Here is a 16,295-nt window from a genome sequence, read left to right as displayed (position 1 = left end):
TGAAAATACACAGGGGCTCAGATACTATGGTAGAGAGCCCTTAGTGCAACGGGAATTTTTGTTGTTGTTTAAACCCCCAAACCTTAGGAAAACTGTTCAAGATGTCTGAGGGCCAGTTCTCCGTCAGCTTCCCCCATTCTGAATTCCAGAGGAGTAAGGGGAGGAGCTGTTAGGAGGGAAGCATAGGAAGGGTCAACTCAATGAAATGGGAGAAAAACACATTCTTTTCTTGGGGCCCCACTGTTAAGTAAGGCTAGAAAGGTTCCTTGGGTTCCTCCATCCGAGTTACATTTATATGGTTTGTCCCCTCCCAGGCAGTGAGTGCCTGATGTACATTCAAAAGCCTCAATGCATCCTCCTGTGCAGGATGGGTCTATATGCCTGAGCACGTGGCAATGTTGCACATTGCTGACAAGGAAGGAATCAGGAAGGCCTGAGTTGGGATCCTATCCCAGGTATTTCTAGCTATGTGGTCTGGGGCAAGTCATGGACCTCTGGTCAGCCTTAGTTTCTTCATATGCAAAATGGGAATAATAATAGCACCTACCTTACATAGGTTGTTGTGAGGAGCCATACATGAGATGTTATAAATAAGGTGTTTTACAAACCTTAAAGTAATATATAAGGTTTAGCTAAAAGAAATAACTTGCTTCAAGGATCTTTTGATTATCAGTATCAAGCATGGCATAAACAAGATATTTACCAAAGCTTTTATCATGATGGGTTTTTTCTGTACAGAATTCAAATGGTGGAAAGATTTTCTATGAATGATGAGATTTCCAAATGCTTGGAGACTATATTGTACTGACTGCAGAAAACTCAAGAATATTGTGGCATCTCATCAGTAATCCATAAAGGAAAAACCAAATGAATCGAGAATGCCTGTATCCTAGACTATCACATGCAGCTGGGTGGGCAACCTATAGTATTATTATGTCACTACAGCTATGTTGGATGTGTTATACTTTATTCCTTGCTGTCTTAAGAGGTGGCTGTCAGTCTAGTGGCAAGTGGTAAGCTTGGTTAGGTTTAGAAGGCCTGAACACAAAGCTTATATTGACCCAGATGTTTTCCTGTGTTATCTACATTCCAAGGTCCCAGAAAGAAAAGTTATTTTCCTTAGGAGAAGCATGCACATTATATACAATACACATGACAAAAGTACATTCTTCATCTTCTACCATGAATTCACAGTTCAAAAGATATTCAGTCTTTTAAATATACATGTGAAAAAGAGATCAAAAGGAAACTGATGAATCTTGATAACATAATAAGAATAGTGCTTGGTGACAGCTATTGCTCATTACTACTTAAAAAAAGTAAAAGATAGTAAGAAGAACAGTGTTTGGAGTAATAATCTGTTGAAGTTGTCCCTACTAATTTCTCACCATGTTTCTTTCTCCATCTTATGGTCAGCAAACTTGGATCTCTTATTACTCTTACTTTTATAATGATAATTGCCATTTGATAAGGTGAAAATCTTCTCAGCCATTATCTGTCCATACACTCATCCCTATCTATTTCAGCCTTGTCCCTACACAATTCATGTCTTACCTCTTACCTGTCATCTCATTGGGTCCCTTGGTAATCTGGATCGTATCTATTCTTAATGGATTCCTTTTCATCCTAGATACCTTTATCTCATACCTTTTCCTTCTTCTGGCACGCATAGAAACCTGTCTCCTTCTCATGAGTTTTCTCTTGGTCCCTCTGACTAGGCTTTAGGAAGATCACTTTGGCAGCTGTGTGGAGGATGGATTGGAATGGGGAGATACACTTGAGACAGGGAAATCTATTAGAGGACTACTGCGATGAGAGATGGTGGGGATCTGAACTAAGAGAGTAATTTAGAGTAGGGGTCATTTGGTTATAGAAGAGAGATGTTGTGAAGTAGAAACAATAAATTTTGGAAATTCATTGGATTTATGATGAATGAGCATAAGGAATCCAGGATGACACTGAGGTTGTGAATATAGTACATGTGAATGCTTTTAATAGTAATAGAAGGATGAAGTGGGTGGTATCAGAATAAACCTGGGAAGACTTATATGAACTGATACAAAGTGAAGTGAACAGAAGAATATTATATACAGTCACAGAAATGTTATAATAATCACTGTGAAAGACTTAGCTACTCTGAACAATATAATGATCCATAACAATTCCAAAGGATTCTTGAAAACTGTCATTCTTTCCCAGAGAGAACTGATAAACTCTGAATGCAAATTGAAGCATATTTTTTCACTTTGTTTAATTTCCTTGTTTTTTTCTTTCATAATGTGGTTAATGGGGAAATGTTTTATTTTGTTAGAGTTGTTTCAGTCACATCCAACTCTTTCTAACCCATTTGGGTTTTCTTGGCAAAGATATCGGAGTGGTTTGCCATTTTCTTCTCCAGCTCATTTTTCAGATGAAGAACTGAGGCAAACTGGGTAAAGTGACTTGCCTAAGGTCACACAGACAGTAAGTGTCAGGTAAGATTTGAACTTGTGAAGATGAGTCTTCCTGATGACAGGCCCAGCACTCTATCCATTGTGCCACCTAGCTGTCCATGACTTCAATATATTGTGGGTATCATATTTCTTGTCCTTTCAATGGGTGAGGGAGAGGAAGGAAAGAGGGAGAGAATTCAGGACTGAAAAATAACAATTTGTTTTTTTTATTTGATAAAAATTTGATAAAAAATTTCTAAAAGAAAAATTAAAAACTGCAAAAAGTAACAATAGGGAAATTTAGGAGAAAGATAGTAAGTTCTGTTTTAGACATACAAAAGAAAGATGATGGATAGATATTAGGAGAAATAATGAGTTTTGTTTTGAATATGTAGAATCTGAGTTTGGTACAGGATATACAGATTGTCTAATAGAGAACTAATGATGTAGTAAAGGAGCTTGAGAGAGACTAGAAGATAGATATTGAGATCATCAGCCTAAACATGATAATTGAATCCCATCTTGAGATAACACAACCAATTGAAAGAGTACAGAGGGAAAAGACAAGAGGGCCCAGGACAAATCCTAGAGATATATTCATAGAGACCAGAATATGGACAAAGATCCAGCAAAGAAGATGGAGGAATAGTCAAAATAGTGATCTAGCCTCTGAGGTATACTAAATGGGAGGATGGGTAATATTGTCAGATCCTAACTTTAAGAAGATCATTTTGACAATTGAATTGAAGATGGACTGAAGTAGACAGAGACATGAGGCTGTGAGTTGGTAAGTGGCAGTACAAGTGGAGGGAAAGGTAAAATCAACAAGACTTGGTGCCATATTGGAGGTAGTGGGTAAGAGCAAAGAATTTAGGGTGACACTGAATAACTAGGGGAATGAGGATGTGCTTGACAATAGCTGGAAAGTTCACAAGAAAGAAGAGTTTGGGAGGAAAAAGTTATTGAGTTTAGTTTGGAATATATTAAATTTAAGATTTTTCTTGTACACCTAGTTAAAGATGTCTAATAATACATCCAGTAGGAATCATCTCTATAGAGACAATTAAATCCATAGGAGATAATGAAATCACCAAGTTAAATAGTTTAAGGGAGAAGATTAAAAAGTCAAGGACAGAATATTAAGGGATACCTATACTTCGTGGAAAGATTGAGATGAAGATCCAGGAAAGGACACTGAGAAGGAGTGGTCAGACAACTGGGAGAATCTGGAGAGAGTAGTGTCATGAAAACCTAGAGAGAGGGAGTAGCAAGAAGAAGGTGATCCATAGTGTCAGGGGCTACAGAGAAGTCAAGAAAGGATGAGGATTGAGAAAAGGCCATTAGATTTGATGTTTGGACAGAATAGTTTTGTTTGAGTCCATAAGCCAGATTTCAAAGAGTTAAGAAGTGAGAGGAAAGGAAGCAAAGGCACCTATAATGGCCTTTTCTAGCCATGAAAGGAGGAGAGACATAGATTGATAGAAGGAGCGAACAGATTAAGGGATAGATTTTTGAGGATGGGGAGACTTGGGTATCTTGGTTAGGAGTAGGGAAGCAGGTAGGAGACAGGAAAGATTGAAGATAACAGAAGATGAAGATGATGGAAGGCATGATCAGTTGGAGAAGATTGGATGGAATGGAATCTGTCCAAGTAGAAGACTTTGCTTTCACAAGGAGAAGGGCTGTCTCTTTTTATATGAAATAGGAGTGAAGGCAGAAATAGTGGAGGAAAGTATCTTTGTGATGAAGATGAGGAGGAAAGGAGAAGAGTGAACTGAAGGGGAATGACCTCAATTTTTTTCACTGAAATATGAAGCCAAGTTCTCAGCTGAGAGGGGGAATGGGAGCTTGAGGAGGGATGAAAAGATCTGGAGGAGCCATTGTGGTGTGCTGTGTGATAGTGAATCCATTAGGGGAGTGTAAAAGGAATGTCTCACAGAAATCAGGGCCAGTGGAAATTATGTAGCATAAATTTATAGTGGCTGAAGTCAGCATGGTTTTGTGGTTTTCTCCAGCTTCATTGAGCAGCACATGAGCAAGAGAGAAGGCAACAGATGGCCGGGATAATCCAGGGCTCGGACTTGGTAGGACAAGATTAGCAATTAGTAAAATAAGGGAAGAGTTCTTGTGAGAAAAAGGATAATATAAAGATGAATTGGTTTACCAAGGAGAATGTGTAGGAAAGGGAACTGGATGACCTGGAAAAGAACGGAGGGGTAGAGAAATTAGTGGTCAGGGTGAGAACAAAGGACAGAATTAGGGGTTGTATGACAGAAGTAGAGAACGACAAAAGATTGTCATCAGATAAAGGATTTCAATTTACAAACATAGAAGTTACTCCTTCGTGTGTGATGGCAACATTAAGTGTATGGCCATCTCTGTCTGTAGTTGAAGTAGGATGAGAAGTGAGGAAGTTGAGGAATGGGGAGGTTAGGGTATTTGAGGGAGTATTACTCCCTATGTGGAAATCTCCTAGTATACTGGCAGGCCAACATTGGAGGGAAGATTCTGAGCCAAGCACTGAACTCACTGTGAAAGGAAGCAGGTCTTGACGGTCAGTAGATAATAGTGACCAGAATCTTGATTGAGTAATAAATATGGATTGATTGAGCCTCTAAGAAAGAGATTATTAAGGGATAGTGCTAGATGGAGAGTCCAAAAGTGAAGAGCAAAGAGTATTTGTTTCTGACTCTACTACCAGTGAGGGGTACTATTGATACTACTCTACTACTCATTAGGGGTATGAGTGGAAGGGCAACCAAGAATGGAAAGGGTGACCAGGGAAACTGTGTCATCAGAAGGGAGCTAGGTCTTAAGATGATAGAGGGAATGAGAAAGGAAAAGGCCCAAGATGAAGGCAAATTTGTTGTCAATGGAGCAGGAATTTTGGAGAACACAATGGAAGGGGTGAGCAGATCTTAAGTGGAATGTGTGTAGGGGTTTGAGCTGAGGGGGATGGAGACAAGGAAGTACACAGTGGGAGATTGGGAATGGCATTCACACATTGAAAGCCAGGGCTCCAAAATCACTGGGATGAGGAGGGTGTGATAAGTGTGAAAGTGCCACTCCTTGAGGAAGGAATTCAGACTTGGTTATCATTGTCCCAGGAAACCAGGGAGAAACTAGGGCAGGCTGGGTATTATTAGTGGGCATTATGCTCTGCTGCCCTTTGGGTTTAATTTTTTATAAAAGAGTAACTTAACAGAGCTTGCTTTGGGCATGAAAATAAAGTCTGGGCTCATCTGCCCAAGTCCTAAATGAAATCACTCAGTGGGCATAATGAGAATCAGACTTTGTGTTAAAAATTATATTTACCCTTTACTCTAAGCTTTAGGTCCAGGGGATAGGGAGTATGTTATCTATGGGCAGAGATGCTGGGCTTCTAAGAACCTGGCGAGAAGGGGACTGGGGAAGGGTGCCTGAGGACTAAAAGGGAAGGTGAGGTCATGGGGAATATAACTGGATGTATGCTGACTTAGGCAGACAGAAGGGAGTTTGGTTGGGTTCAAAGATGTCCAGAAAGTGCTGTGTCTGCCTGAAGCACCCTATGAGCTACAATCATCTTTTTGTTTGTTCTTCTCAGCCTGCAAATAATCCCCTTCAGCCTGAGCAGCAACATCTGGCTAGAGCCTGCTTTCTGGTCCTAGCCCTTTCCCATAATGCTTCCAGCTGTGCTTTGGCAGCAGCTCAGAGAACCAAAGGGATTGGTCCTGGCATTGAAATCCTATTTATTCAGCTTAAATCCCATCTCCTCCATGAAGCCTTCCCAGATTCCTCCATCTTTCATTATATAACAGAAGATCCTTAATGGAGCTTACTAAAGAGTGGCTGTTTAGAAATGGTTATTGATTCTAAGCAATCCCAATAGACTTTGGATTGAAAATTCCATCGCGTCCAGAAAAAGAACTAAGGAGAATGAATGTAAATCAACACATATTATGTTCACTTCTTTTTTCTGTTTTTTATCTCTCTCATGGTTTTCCCCTTTTGTCCTGCTTTTTCTCTTCAAACATGATTGAAAAAGCAGTGTGAGTTAAAAATCGATCTATCAATTAATTTAAAAAGAAATGATTATTGATTGATTGATCTCTTCCTATGCTAGCTTATATCACTTTTAGGTTGTGCCATACCACTTGGAGGGACAGATAGGTGGTGTAGTAGATAGAATACCAGACCGGAGTCAGGAAGACTCATCTTCTTGAGTTCAAATATAGCCTCGGCTATTTACTACTGTGCTTGTTTGCCTCAGTTTCCTCATCTGTAACAAGAACTGGAGAAGGAATTGGCAAGCTACTTCAGTGTCTTTGCTAAGAAAACCCCAAATGGGCTCATGAAGAATCATGCACGACTGAAACAACTAAACAATAATAAAAATATGTGAGGGCCAAAGAGGAGAAGACAATACTAATTGGGGAAAGAGAGAACCAGGAAAATTTACATGATGGCATTTGAAGTGCAAAATGCTCCTAAAGAAACAAGGATTCAAACATAGGGAACAATGTGAAAAATGAGATAAAAGGAGAAAATATACATGGATATTATCTAATCGTCCAGTCTGGCTGGAGTGTAGAATAGGTGAAATTGTGAAATATGAAATATGGTAGAAAAATAGAGTGGGCCTTAAATGCTAGACAAGGGAGATGGTTAATAGGGAGCCATGGAAGAAATCTGAGCAGAGGAGTGATAATTTTCCAAATTAGGGAAAGTAACTGAGTAGGGATGTATTAGAAGGCAATTGTCCACTTACCACTTCTTCCCACTGATTTCATGTTGCTGCACGGTATAGCCAAAGAAGGCTTCTTTGGACCCTGCAATGATCCGGGGCCTCTTGGTATCCATGTTGAAGGTATTGCTGAACTCTGCAGTGGAGAGAGAAGATAGGACAGTTACCCCCACACAGAGCAAAGGAGAGGGTAGCAAGAGGACAGAGACTGATAGGGCATAACCCTCCTCTCTAAGGCAGGCCTATTGAATGGCTTTGAGAAGATTTTAGACTATGAGACTGATAGAATAAAAACACCTGAAAAAGATGTTAAGTCCCAGAGGAATAGAGACTCTGGTAGTTGAATTTTTACCTTATCTTGTCCAGAACCAAATTTCTATGTCACTCTTTTCATTTCCAAACCATGTCTCTTTGAATGCCCTCACCCTCTCCTTTCCAGCCTCACTCCAGATTCACTTTGTGTATTTTCCTTTCCCCACCAAAATGTAAGAATGCAAGCTTGTTGAGGTCAGGGACTATCTTATTTTCTTGAATTTGCATTCCCAGTGCTTAGCACAGTGCCTGGAGCATAGTAATTTTTTTGATAGTAAATTTATTATTTGTGCATTCAAGGTCATTGTTATCTTGTCTGAACCTCTCTAAGGTGAACATCTTGGGAGGTAACAGTCACTAGCTGGGCATTTCATGAGCGTGTACTCCTCTATAGCTCCCTCTCCCTTGGGTCTTGGAGAGGCCAAGATTTTGAGCTCAGCTGCTAAGAATACAATTGCTCAACTCTGCTTCTGAAAGGAATCTTTTTCTCCCTTATCCTTCCTGTTCACATCTGTTCCTTCCTACTTCTTTTTTCTTTTTTCCCATCTCCTTCCCCTTCTTCATTCTTTCCACCCTCCTCTTTACCTTCTTTCTTCTTCAGTTTTATCTTTTTCTTTCCCTTCTTTTTTCTCTCTTTCATCCTATTTTTATTTTTGCCTTTCTTCTTTGGTTTATCCTTGTTAATGTGGCTGAAGGGAAAGACTTTGGGATTTGGAGCCAGAGGATCTAGGTTTAAATACAGGGCCTACTACAGGACAAGTCTTGGTCCTCAGGACTGCTCATCTGTAAAATGAGGAGGGTCCCTTTCAACTCTTAATCTATGATTATCTTTTTAATTCTTCATTTTCCCTTTCTTCTCTTTCCTTGCCTTCCTTCTTCTGTTCTTTCCTCCCCCCTCCCCTTCTCACTCTTTTTCTTTTTCTCTTCCTGTCTCTTTCCAAGTGGAATTCTCAGTCCCCGGGAGAGCCCGAGAACTGAGTTCCAACCTCAGATCCCAAACTTGGATCATCCCGGGGCTGTGAGATTCACTGACAGGGATGTCTTCATTATGAAATATTTTGAAAAACATTGTTTAGGCTTCTGAAGGCACAGCTGTTCAGCCGAGGGGACAAAAAACTGAAAAAGTCATTTAACCCTTCTCATCTCAATCATTGTTTTTTTCTTTTAATGAATGACTTCATTTTTCTTGACCTATTTGCATTTAGCAATAGCAACATTGCCTGACATTATCTCGGCCCTGCTCTCTGTCTGACACTCCTTCATTTCCTAGCCTGAATCACCTTCTATATCCTGCCTTCTAACTGTGAGCATATCCCAAACCTCTGTTCTTGGTCCTCTTCTCTTTTACTTCTCTACTATTCTCATGTAGTGATTTCATCAGCTCCAGTGGGATTCAGTTGTCATCTCGATGCGGATGACTCTTAGATCATTGTATACAGCCCTAGTTTCTCTCCTGGGCTTCAGTCCCATGTTAACATCTGCCTATGGAACTTTTCAAATTAGATTGAGAAGCATCTCAAACTCTACATATCCAGACCACATATGGTTTTTCCCAAACCTACCCTTCTTCCAAACTTTCCCATTTCCCTCGAAGGTATCAGTATCCTTCCAGTAACCTACATGTGCAACCATGGCACCATCCTCAACTCTTTATTTCCCTCATTCCCAATATCCAGATAGTCCTCAAGTCTTGTTGATTCTGTGTCCACTACATTTCTCATACCTGTTCCCTTCTTTCCATTCAGATGTCTGCTCCCCGGGCTCAAATCGTCATTCCTTCTTGCCTGGATTATTACAATAGCCTCAGTGGGTTCTTTGTCTCAAGTCTCTCCCTACTCTAACCAACTACCAAAGTGATTTTTCTAACGCATACATCTGTCTAGGTCCTTCTCCTGTTTAATAAATGCCAGCAGTTCCTGAGTGCCATTTCTGGTTCTGATTTCATCAACTCTGGTTCTGAAAGGAATCTTTTTTTCCCTTATCCTTCCTGTTCACTTCTGTTCCTTCCTACTTTTTCTTTTTTTCCCCTCTCCTTCCCCTTCTTCATTCTTTCCATCCTCCTCTTTACCTTTTTTCTTCTTTAATTTTATCTTTTCCCCGCTTTCATCCCATTTTTATTTAGATTGTTAATTCATCTGTTTGGCACTTAAAGTTCTTTACAACCCAACTCCAACTTACCTTTCTATCCTAATTATACATTGCTTCCCTTCATGCACTCTTTGGACTAGACTGCCCTTCTTGTTGTTTCTCTTATATAACATCTTTTTTCCCACCTCTGGGTCTGAGCTGCTTCCCCATGCCTGTAATCTCCTTCCTTCTTCATCTCTGCCTCTTAGAATTCTGAGCTTCCTTCAAAGCTCATCTCAAATACCACTAGCTGAGACCCTTCCTGTGCCCTACCTCACCCCCTAACTGTAGTGCCCCCCCTCTCAATGGCTTTGTGTTTATTTTGCATATATTCTTATCTAATTGTATATGGACATGCTCTTTCCTGATAGAATGTAAGGTTTTTGAATGAGCACAGGACTCTCATTTTGAAGGTACACAATAAATACTTATTAACTGAAGAAATTGTTTGACTGATAGTAGTAATAGTAGTAGTAGTAGTAGTAATAGTAATAGTAGTAGTGGTAGTGGTAGTGGTAGTGGTAGTGGTAGTAGTAGTAGTGTTTATGTATTAGAGTTGTGGGCTCAAATGGGAAACCAGTAGTAGAATATATGTGTGGGGTAGGATTGAGGGTACGTAAAGAGGGCTGGTAATAGAGTGTGCGTGTGTGTGTGTGTGTGTGTGTGTGTGTGTGTGTGTGTGTCTGGAGGATTAGAACTCATTTGGAGAATTGGTAGTGGAGTATGTGTATATGAGGGTTTAAATAGGGAGCTAGTAGTAGTAGTGGTAGAAATAGTGTGTGTATGTGTATATATGCATATTTGAGTATGTGTGGGGGATAGGGTTGGGGGTATGTATAGGGGGTTGGTGCATATGTGGTAGGGTGAGGGGTTTTATGGGGATTTATAGGGAAAAAGGGAGAAAAGGGTGTGTGTGTGTGTGTGTGTGTGTGTTTGAATGGCAAATGTAGAGGTTTTGGATAAGTAACTTGTTTTGATAAAATCATTATGTCCTCATTAGTCAGTCTAGGAAGTCTAAGAATCCTGCATATGTTTATTCACACACACACACACACACACACACACACACACACACACACACACACACCCCTCATTACCTTCCTATACAAAGTTCTTAATGGATAGCATTCCACAGGCACAATTGTTAACTAGAGCTCTGGATTCTTCCTGCATTTTCTGGGGACACCACAGTACAGTTGCCTTTTCCCTCTTCTACCCTAATCTATCTAGTAAGTGGAGCTGCAATGTAAACAGGAGGAGAATGCACCACTTCCAGGAAGAGAAATCCAGGCCCGCCCTCATAATCCCAATCTGCAGACTTGGACACTCTATATAAAAAAATAATGAAGCTGGAGAAGTCGATTCCCATCTCCTCTTTCTAGGACTTATTTTCTCCTCTTCTTCTGTCTCCTCCTGGTTATAAGTGATTAGTCCTTTCATTTTGTCAGAGGATAGTATAATGGACAAAAGACCACATTTGGAGTTGGGTCACCTAAGTTTGTTCCAGATTTGAAATTTATTAGCAATGTGATCATGGGGAAATCATTTAATCCCTCTGTGCTTCACATCTGTAAAATGGGGACAATAAAATTTGCCTTGGAGAAGGCAGAATGGTAGAAAGATGGTGGGCTTTAGGTTCAGAAATATCAGGGTCAGTTTCAACCCACATTTTCTGTGTGAACAAGGATCAGCCACTTAATCTTTTAATACTTTCATAACTTTTAAATTGTCAGTTGTAGTCCAGTTGCACATCAGTTTTGGTGAGAGGAAAGGAGTTTTCTCACTAGGCATAGGATGAGATTATTGATCTGAACCCAGACAATTAAGAAGAAAAAATTTACCTTACGTGAAATTGGGGGGAAAATTACTTAGAAATCTTCATTACACAAATATGTTATGAGTTGTTATAAATTCATTTATATAGAGGACTTCAGTAATGAATATGAGTATAGCTTATATGTGTACATGTATTTGTTTTATATATATATATGTGTGTGTGTGTGTGTGTGTGTGTGTGTGTGTGTGTGTATGTTATATAGATAAGTTATATAGAAGGGAATGGAGAGAATAAGCATTTATATAGAATCTACTTTCTGCCAGGTACTACACTAATGCTTTAAAAAATGTTATCTTATTGGAACCTCACAACAAATCTCTGAAGTAGATAATCTTCATTTTTTAATTAAGGAAACTGAGACAAACAGAGATTTAATTGACTTACTAAGAGTTTCATGGGCATAATTTGAACCCAGATCTTCCTGGCTCTGAGACTGACACCAAATGAGTAGTCACCACTAAGGATGACCTTTTTGGTGATAGTAGGGGATTATATTTTTGAAGCACCCCTCAAACCATACCTAGTGATCATTTAATTTGTCTTTGTGTAAGACAAAGTCTGCCAGAACAAAAGAGAGATGGACATGGAAATAAGAGTTGGTTCCCCGAAGGCTATAGAACAATCACCCAATTTGGCAACATCCCTGCTCTATCTTCTCATCTCACACATATATTGTGATGGCACACTGGGAAAGGATTAGTATGCTCCAGGCACAGAGAAAAGGGAACAACGATCCAAACTGGGGAATTAAATTATAATGCATTGGTTTTTCTCTTTGAGTTGGCATTTGACTCTGACCAGATTGAACCAAGTGAAAGCAAATTTCCTAAAAATGATGTCAAAGCCAGCTCTCTAACCTTAGCTCCAATGAGATCCATGAGTTCCTTCCTCTGGGGCAAGTATGTTGGAAGCTCTAGGTTTTCAGTCTCTAAAAATGTGTTTGTCTCTCAGACTGATGAGTTTGCTTAGTGAAAAACCCCAAATACTGTTTTTGAGGGGAATAAAAGATAACATTCCAGAGAAAAGGTCTCAAAAAACACTGAGATTCTTGGGCAATGCTCACATCGTCTGCCCTCAATATATATAACAGAGGAAGATAAACTAGCCTTCTGGGACAATAGTTCCTTCATTTGATAGAGTTTTGAACCATAGCCAATGTTTCATCAACTTGTTTTCCTTTTCACAGAATCTCTTATCTTCTTTTCCCAAAAGAGATCAGTTATATCTTCCTAAGAAGAGTTCAGAGCAACAGAAATAAGTTGATATAATGCCTTTCTCTGTTAATTACTCTAGTCATAAGCTTCCATGCCTTAAGTGCTAAAAAATGTAAAGTCTGACATCTCATCCCCACCTGATCCTTCCCATTGGCCAATTTCTTTTGTTTTTCTCTTCATATCTACCAATCACAAGCAATTGGACCAAAGTTCTGAAATATTCTTCTTAGTGTAAGCTTTGCAGCTTCAGTTCATTTGATTACTAATTTATGTATTTAATTAAACTAAGGCTTACTTTTTCTAAACTCTTTGCTAGACATTGTGACAGAAAAAAAAATATTGCATTTATGAATTGAACTGAATGGCCTTTGAAACACTTCAAATTGTGATTCTGTGGAATTGTCTTATAAAATGGGGAATGACATTCTCAGCAATAGGCTAATAAATTCAATAACCAAACAGAAATAGTTGACTACAAAAATACTAAATAGCAGACTGCGTTCTTTGTTAATCATATGTCTCTTTAGGTATTTCTTTTACCCTATTACCTTAGTATAGAGCATTGTAATATACATATTATAGTTTTTTCCCTCTTCTCATGTATCTCTCCATTGCCTTTTATATTACAGTTTCATAGAGTTTATGAATTGTAGTATTTCAAGATTGGCAAGAATAACTCTATAGTAATATTTGTGTTAAAAGATGAGTCTTTGAGGTAAGGAGCAGCTTCATATTGGGAAAAGTCCTGTACAACTTTCCAAATGCTATCTACCTCAGCTCCTTTCCCCCTTTTAACTCTGGATGCAACTCACTCTCCATCTGTAGTTCCTGTCCCCAATATAACAATATACCATTTCTGTCCTGTTCCATGTGTGGTTCTTCATGGGTTACTAATGCATTGGGTTAAATAGACTGGCCATCTACCTGAACTGTAGGTATTTCTTATTCATGTCATTTCCCTTGGAGGAGTGAAAGACTGATCTCTTTTGACTAATTATGAATCTCAGAAAGAAAAACCCTTGCGTCTGGAGCTTGATCCAATAAGCACTTAGGGCAGAGCTTACTAAACTTTATAGAGGGTCTCTGCAAAATCAAGACATAAGATTACATAGCATGTAGAAGTACTAGAATAATTTACCTTTTAAATTATCTCAGAAAAGGATGCTTCTCCCTAACCCCAGTGGGAATAATGTGTTCATTTAGGATGAGCTGCTCCATTTTTGTTTTAAGCTTCCATTTTGTGACTGAGTAGTTGCTATATAAGTTCTTTTACTGTAATAAGATAAAAACTTGGGCAGTATAGTTTGGCAATGATGTGTCCTTCAAATGTAGTAAACAATTATTAATGCTATGTGTGTGTCCCGTAAACTTAGTAAACAACTACTGATATATTCACATTCTCCAAATTTGCTAATGTCCCACAAATTTGGTAAGCAACTATTGATATATGTGTATACCTTAAATTTGGTAAACAATCACTGTTGAAGTATGTATATGCCCTAAATTTGGTAAACAACTATTTCTGATGTTTACGTGTCCCCTAAATTTGGCAAAGAATTACTAAAGATGTATGAGTATTTCCCAAATTTAGTAAATAACTACTAATGACATGTATGTCCTCTAAATTTGGTCAGCAGCTGCTCATGACATGTTGTGTCTTCTTCAGTAAATAACAGATAAACACCTGGTAATGATATTAGGAAAGGAATACTTTGATTGATAGTTCCTTTCATCACAAACTTAAGTAACTGATCATCAATCAGAGCTCAGTTGTAATTTGTAAAATGTCTTTCATTCTGTTCCTGTATCTCAACTAGGCTAGATTCGTGTAATCTCCTAGTTGGAGAATTTAAGATTTCAGTCACTCCAACAATGCTGATGGATGGAGATTTACTAGAATACCATGTTGGAAGGAGACATATAGTCTCTTGCTGGGAAGAAAGGAAACTTTATATTGATCATTGGTATGAAACATATTTATTAGGACTTCTAAAATTTGGGTTGGCAGTTTATTCTAAGTAGAGCTAATACTTGTATGTATTGATTAATAAAGTTTACATGCATGCTAACTGATGTTTCTGCTGCACTAATTAATATATATAATTATAAACTGATTTTAAGCATACATCATTTATTACTGATTCCCTTCCCTACCTTACCAAGTTGGCTTCCATGCCATATAGAGGAAGAAATTAGCACCTATTAAATGACTACTGTTCTAGAGGCTGTGTGTGCTAAGTGCTTTACAAATATCTCATTAGATCCTCACAACCACTGTGAGAGATAGGTACTAATGCTGGAAGCCTTGCCAGCTTAGGGAGAAGAATCCTTTTCTGAGATAATTTAAAAGGTAAATTATTCTAGTACTTCTACATCCTATATAATCTTATCTCTTGATTTTGCAGAGACCCTCTATAAAGTTTAGAAAGTTCTGCCCTAAGTGCTTATTGGATCAAGCTTCAGACACAAGGTTGTTTCTTCCTGAGATTCATGATTAGTCAAAAGACTATGACATGAATAAGAAATACCTACAATGCAGTCTTTTGACCTAGTACATTAGTACCCCCATGAAGAATCACAAATGATTGAACAATGCTGGCAAAGCCATTAGAGAGGAAAAGGAAATCTAGAAAAGGAAAAATAAAAATGATCATTTTAATGTATGATTGGATATCTCAAAAGTCCAAGACATAAACCAAAAAATTACAAGAGCTAAATAAATTCAATAAAGTTGGAGGTTAGAAGATCAATACATGAAAATTAATTATATTCTGATATATTAATAATGGCAAATATAGTACAACCAATTAGTGCAGCAAAAAGAGATGAGTTAGGTAATAAGCTCTGTTTCTACATTGATCTAGGAGTCTTAAGTGCAATTAACATCTTCTAAATTTTATTGCTTTAGGACAAAACCCTAGTTCTTTTGTCATGAATTTCAAAATGCTTAAGGATGACTGTTTGGAAGGTGGGATGTGCCTCTTAAAACTGCACAATACAATCAACTAACTCATCTACCTTATCTGCATTAAAACTGGCCCCATTACAAACTAAGGGAATGGTGGTCCAAAAAGTTATAAAAAATCATTAAATACTTGGGTATTAATTTTACTTTGGACACAAAATGTCTATTCAAAGAGAAGTGTAAAACCTTAATGGGAAAAATTTTTAAAAATATAAAGTGAATCAATATTTTCTTCTAGATAGAATGTCTCAATGTTATAGAGAAAACATGAGATTAAATTATTTAATGCAACACTAATTCAAATCTCTATGGCATAACATGTAATTTGAAAAATGGATAATAATTAGAACTATTTCTTGTGGTTATTATGATTATAAAATGAAATAATATTTGTAAAGTACTTTACAAACCTTAAAATGCTATATAAATCATTGTTAAGTAAAATAAAATTATTGTTAAATAAACTTAACATTAGAAAATATAAAAATGAAATATTGAAATATATACAAAATTCATGATGGATTTGTAATTTTGTCATTTTGGTAGCGGAACTCCCTCTACTAAAACATATAAGACAGAGATCTTGATCTAGTGAATAGAGTATTGGGCTTGGGGCCAGGAAGCTTTAGGTTCCAATCTTCCTTTACCACTAGCTGTGGTAACCACATTTGTAAAATAGAAATAA

The 16,295-nt window shown here is 38.0% G+C and overlaps 1 protein-coding gene across 1 annotated transcript in view; it reads right to left on the bottom strand.

Annotated features, from left to right (window-relative positions):
- Window positions 1-16,295, bottom strand: part of ITGA11 (integrin subunit alpha 11) — a 183,423-nt gene that overhangs the window by 129,834 nt on the left and 37,294 nt on the right. Inside the window, 1 exon segment of the mRNA XM_074294708.1 lies at window positions 7,180-7,291. Coding sequence (XP_074150809.1) covers window positions 7,180-7,291 — 112 coding nt within the window.

Source organism: Sminthopsis crassicaudata, chromosome 2 (genome assembly GCF_048593235.1).
Source record: "Sminthopsis crassicaudata isolate SCR6 chromosome 2, ASM4859323v1, whole genome shotgun sequence".
Taxonomy (NCBI): Eukaryota; Metazoa; Chordata; class Mammalia; order Dasyuromorphia; family Dasyuridae; genus Sminthopsis; species Sminthopsis crassicaudata.
The sequence above is the reverse complement of the archived record's forward strand: the minus strand, read 5'-3'. Positions and strand labels throughout refer to the sequence as shown.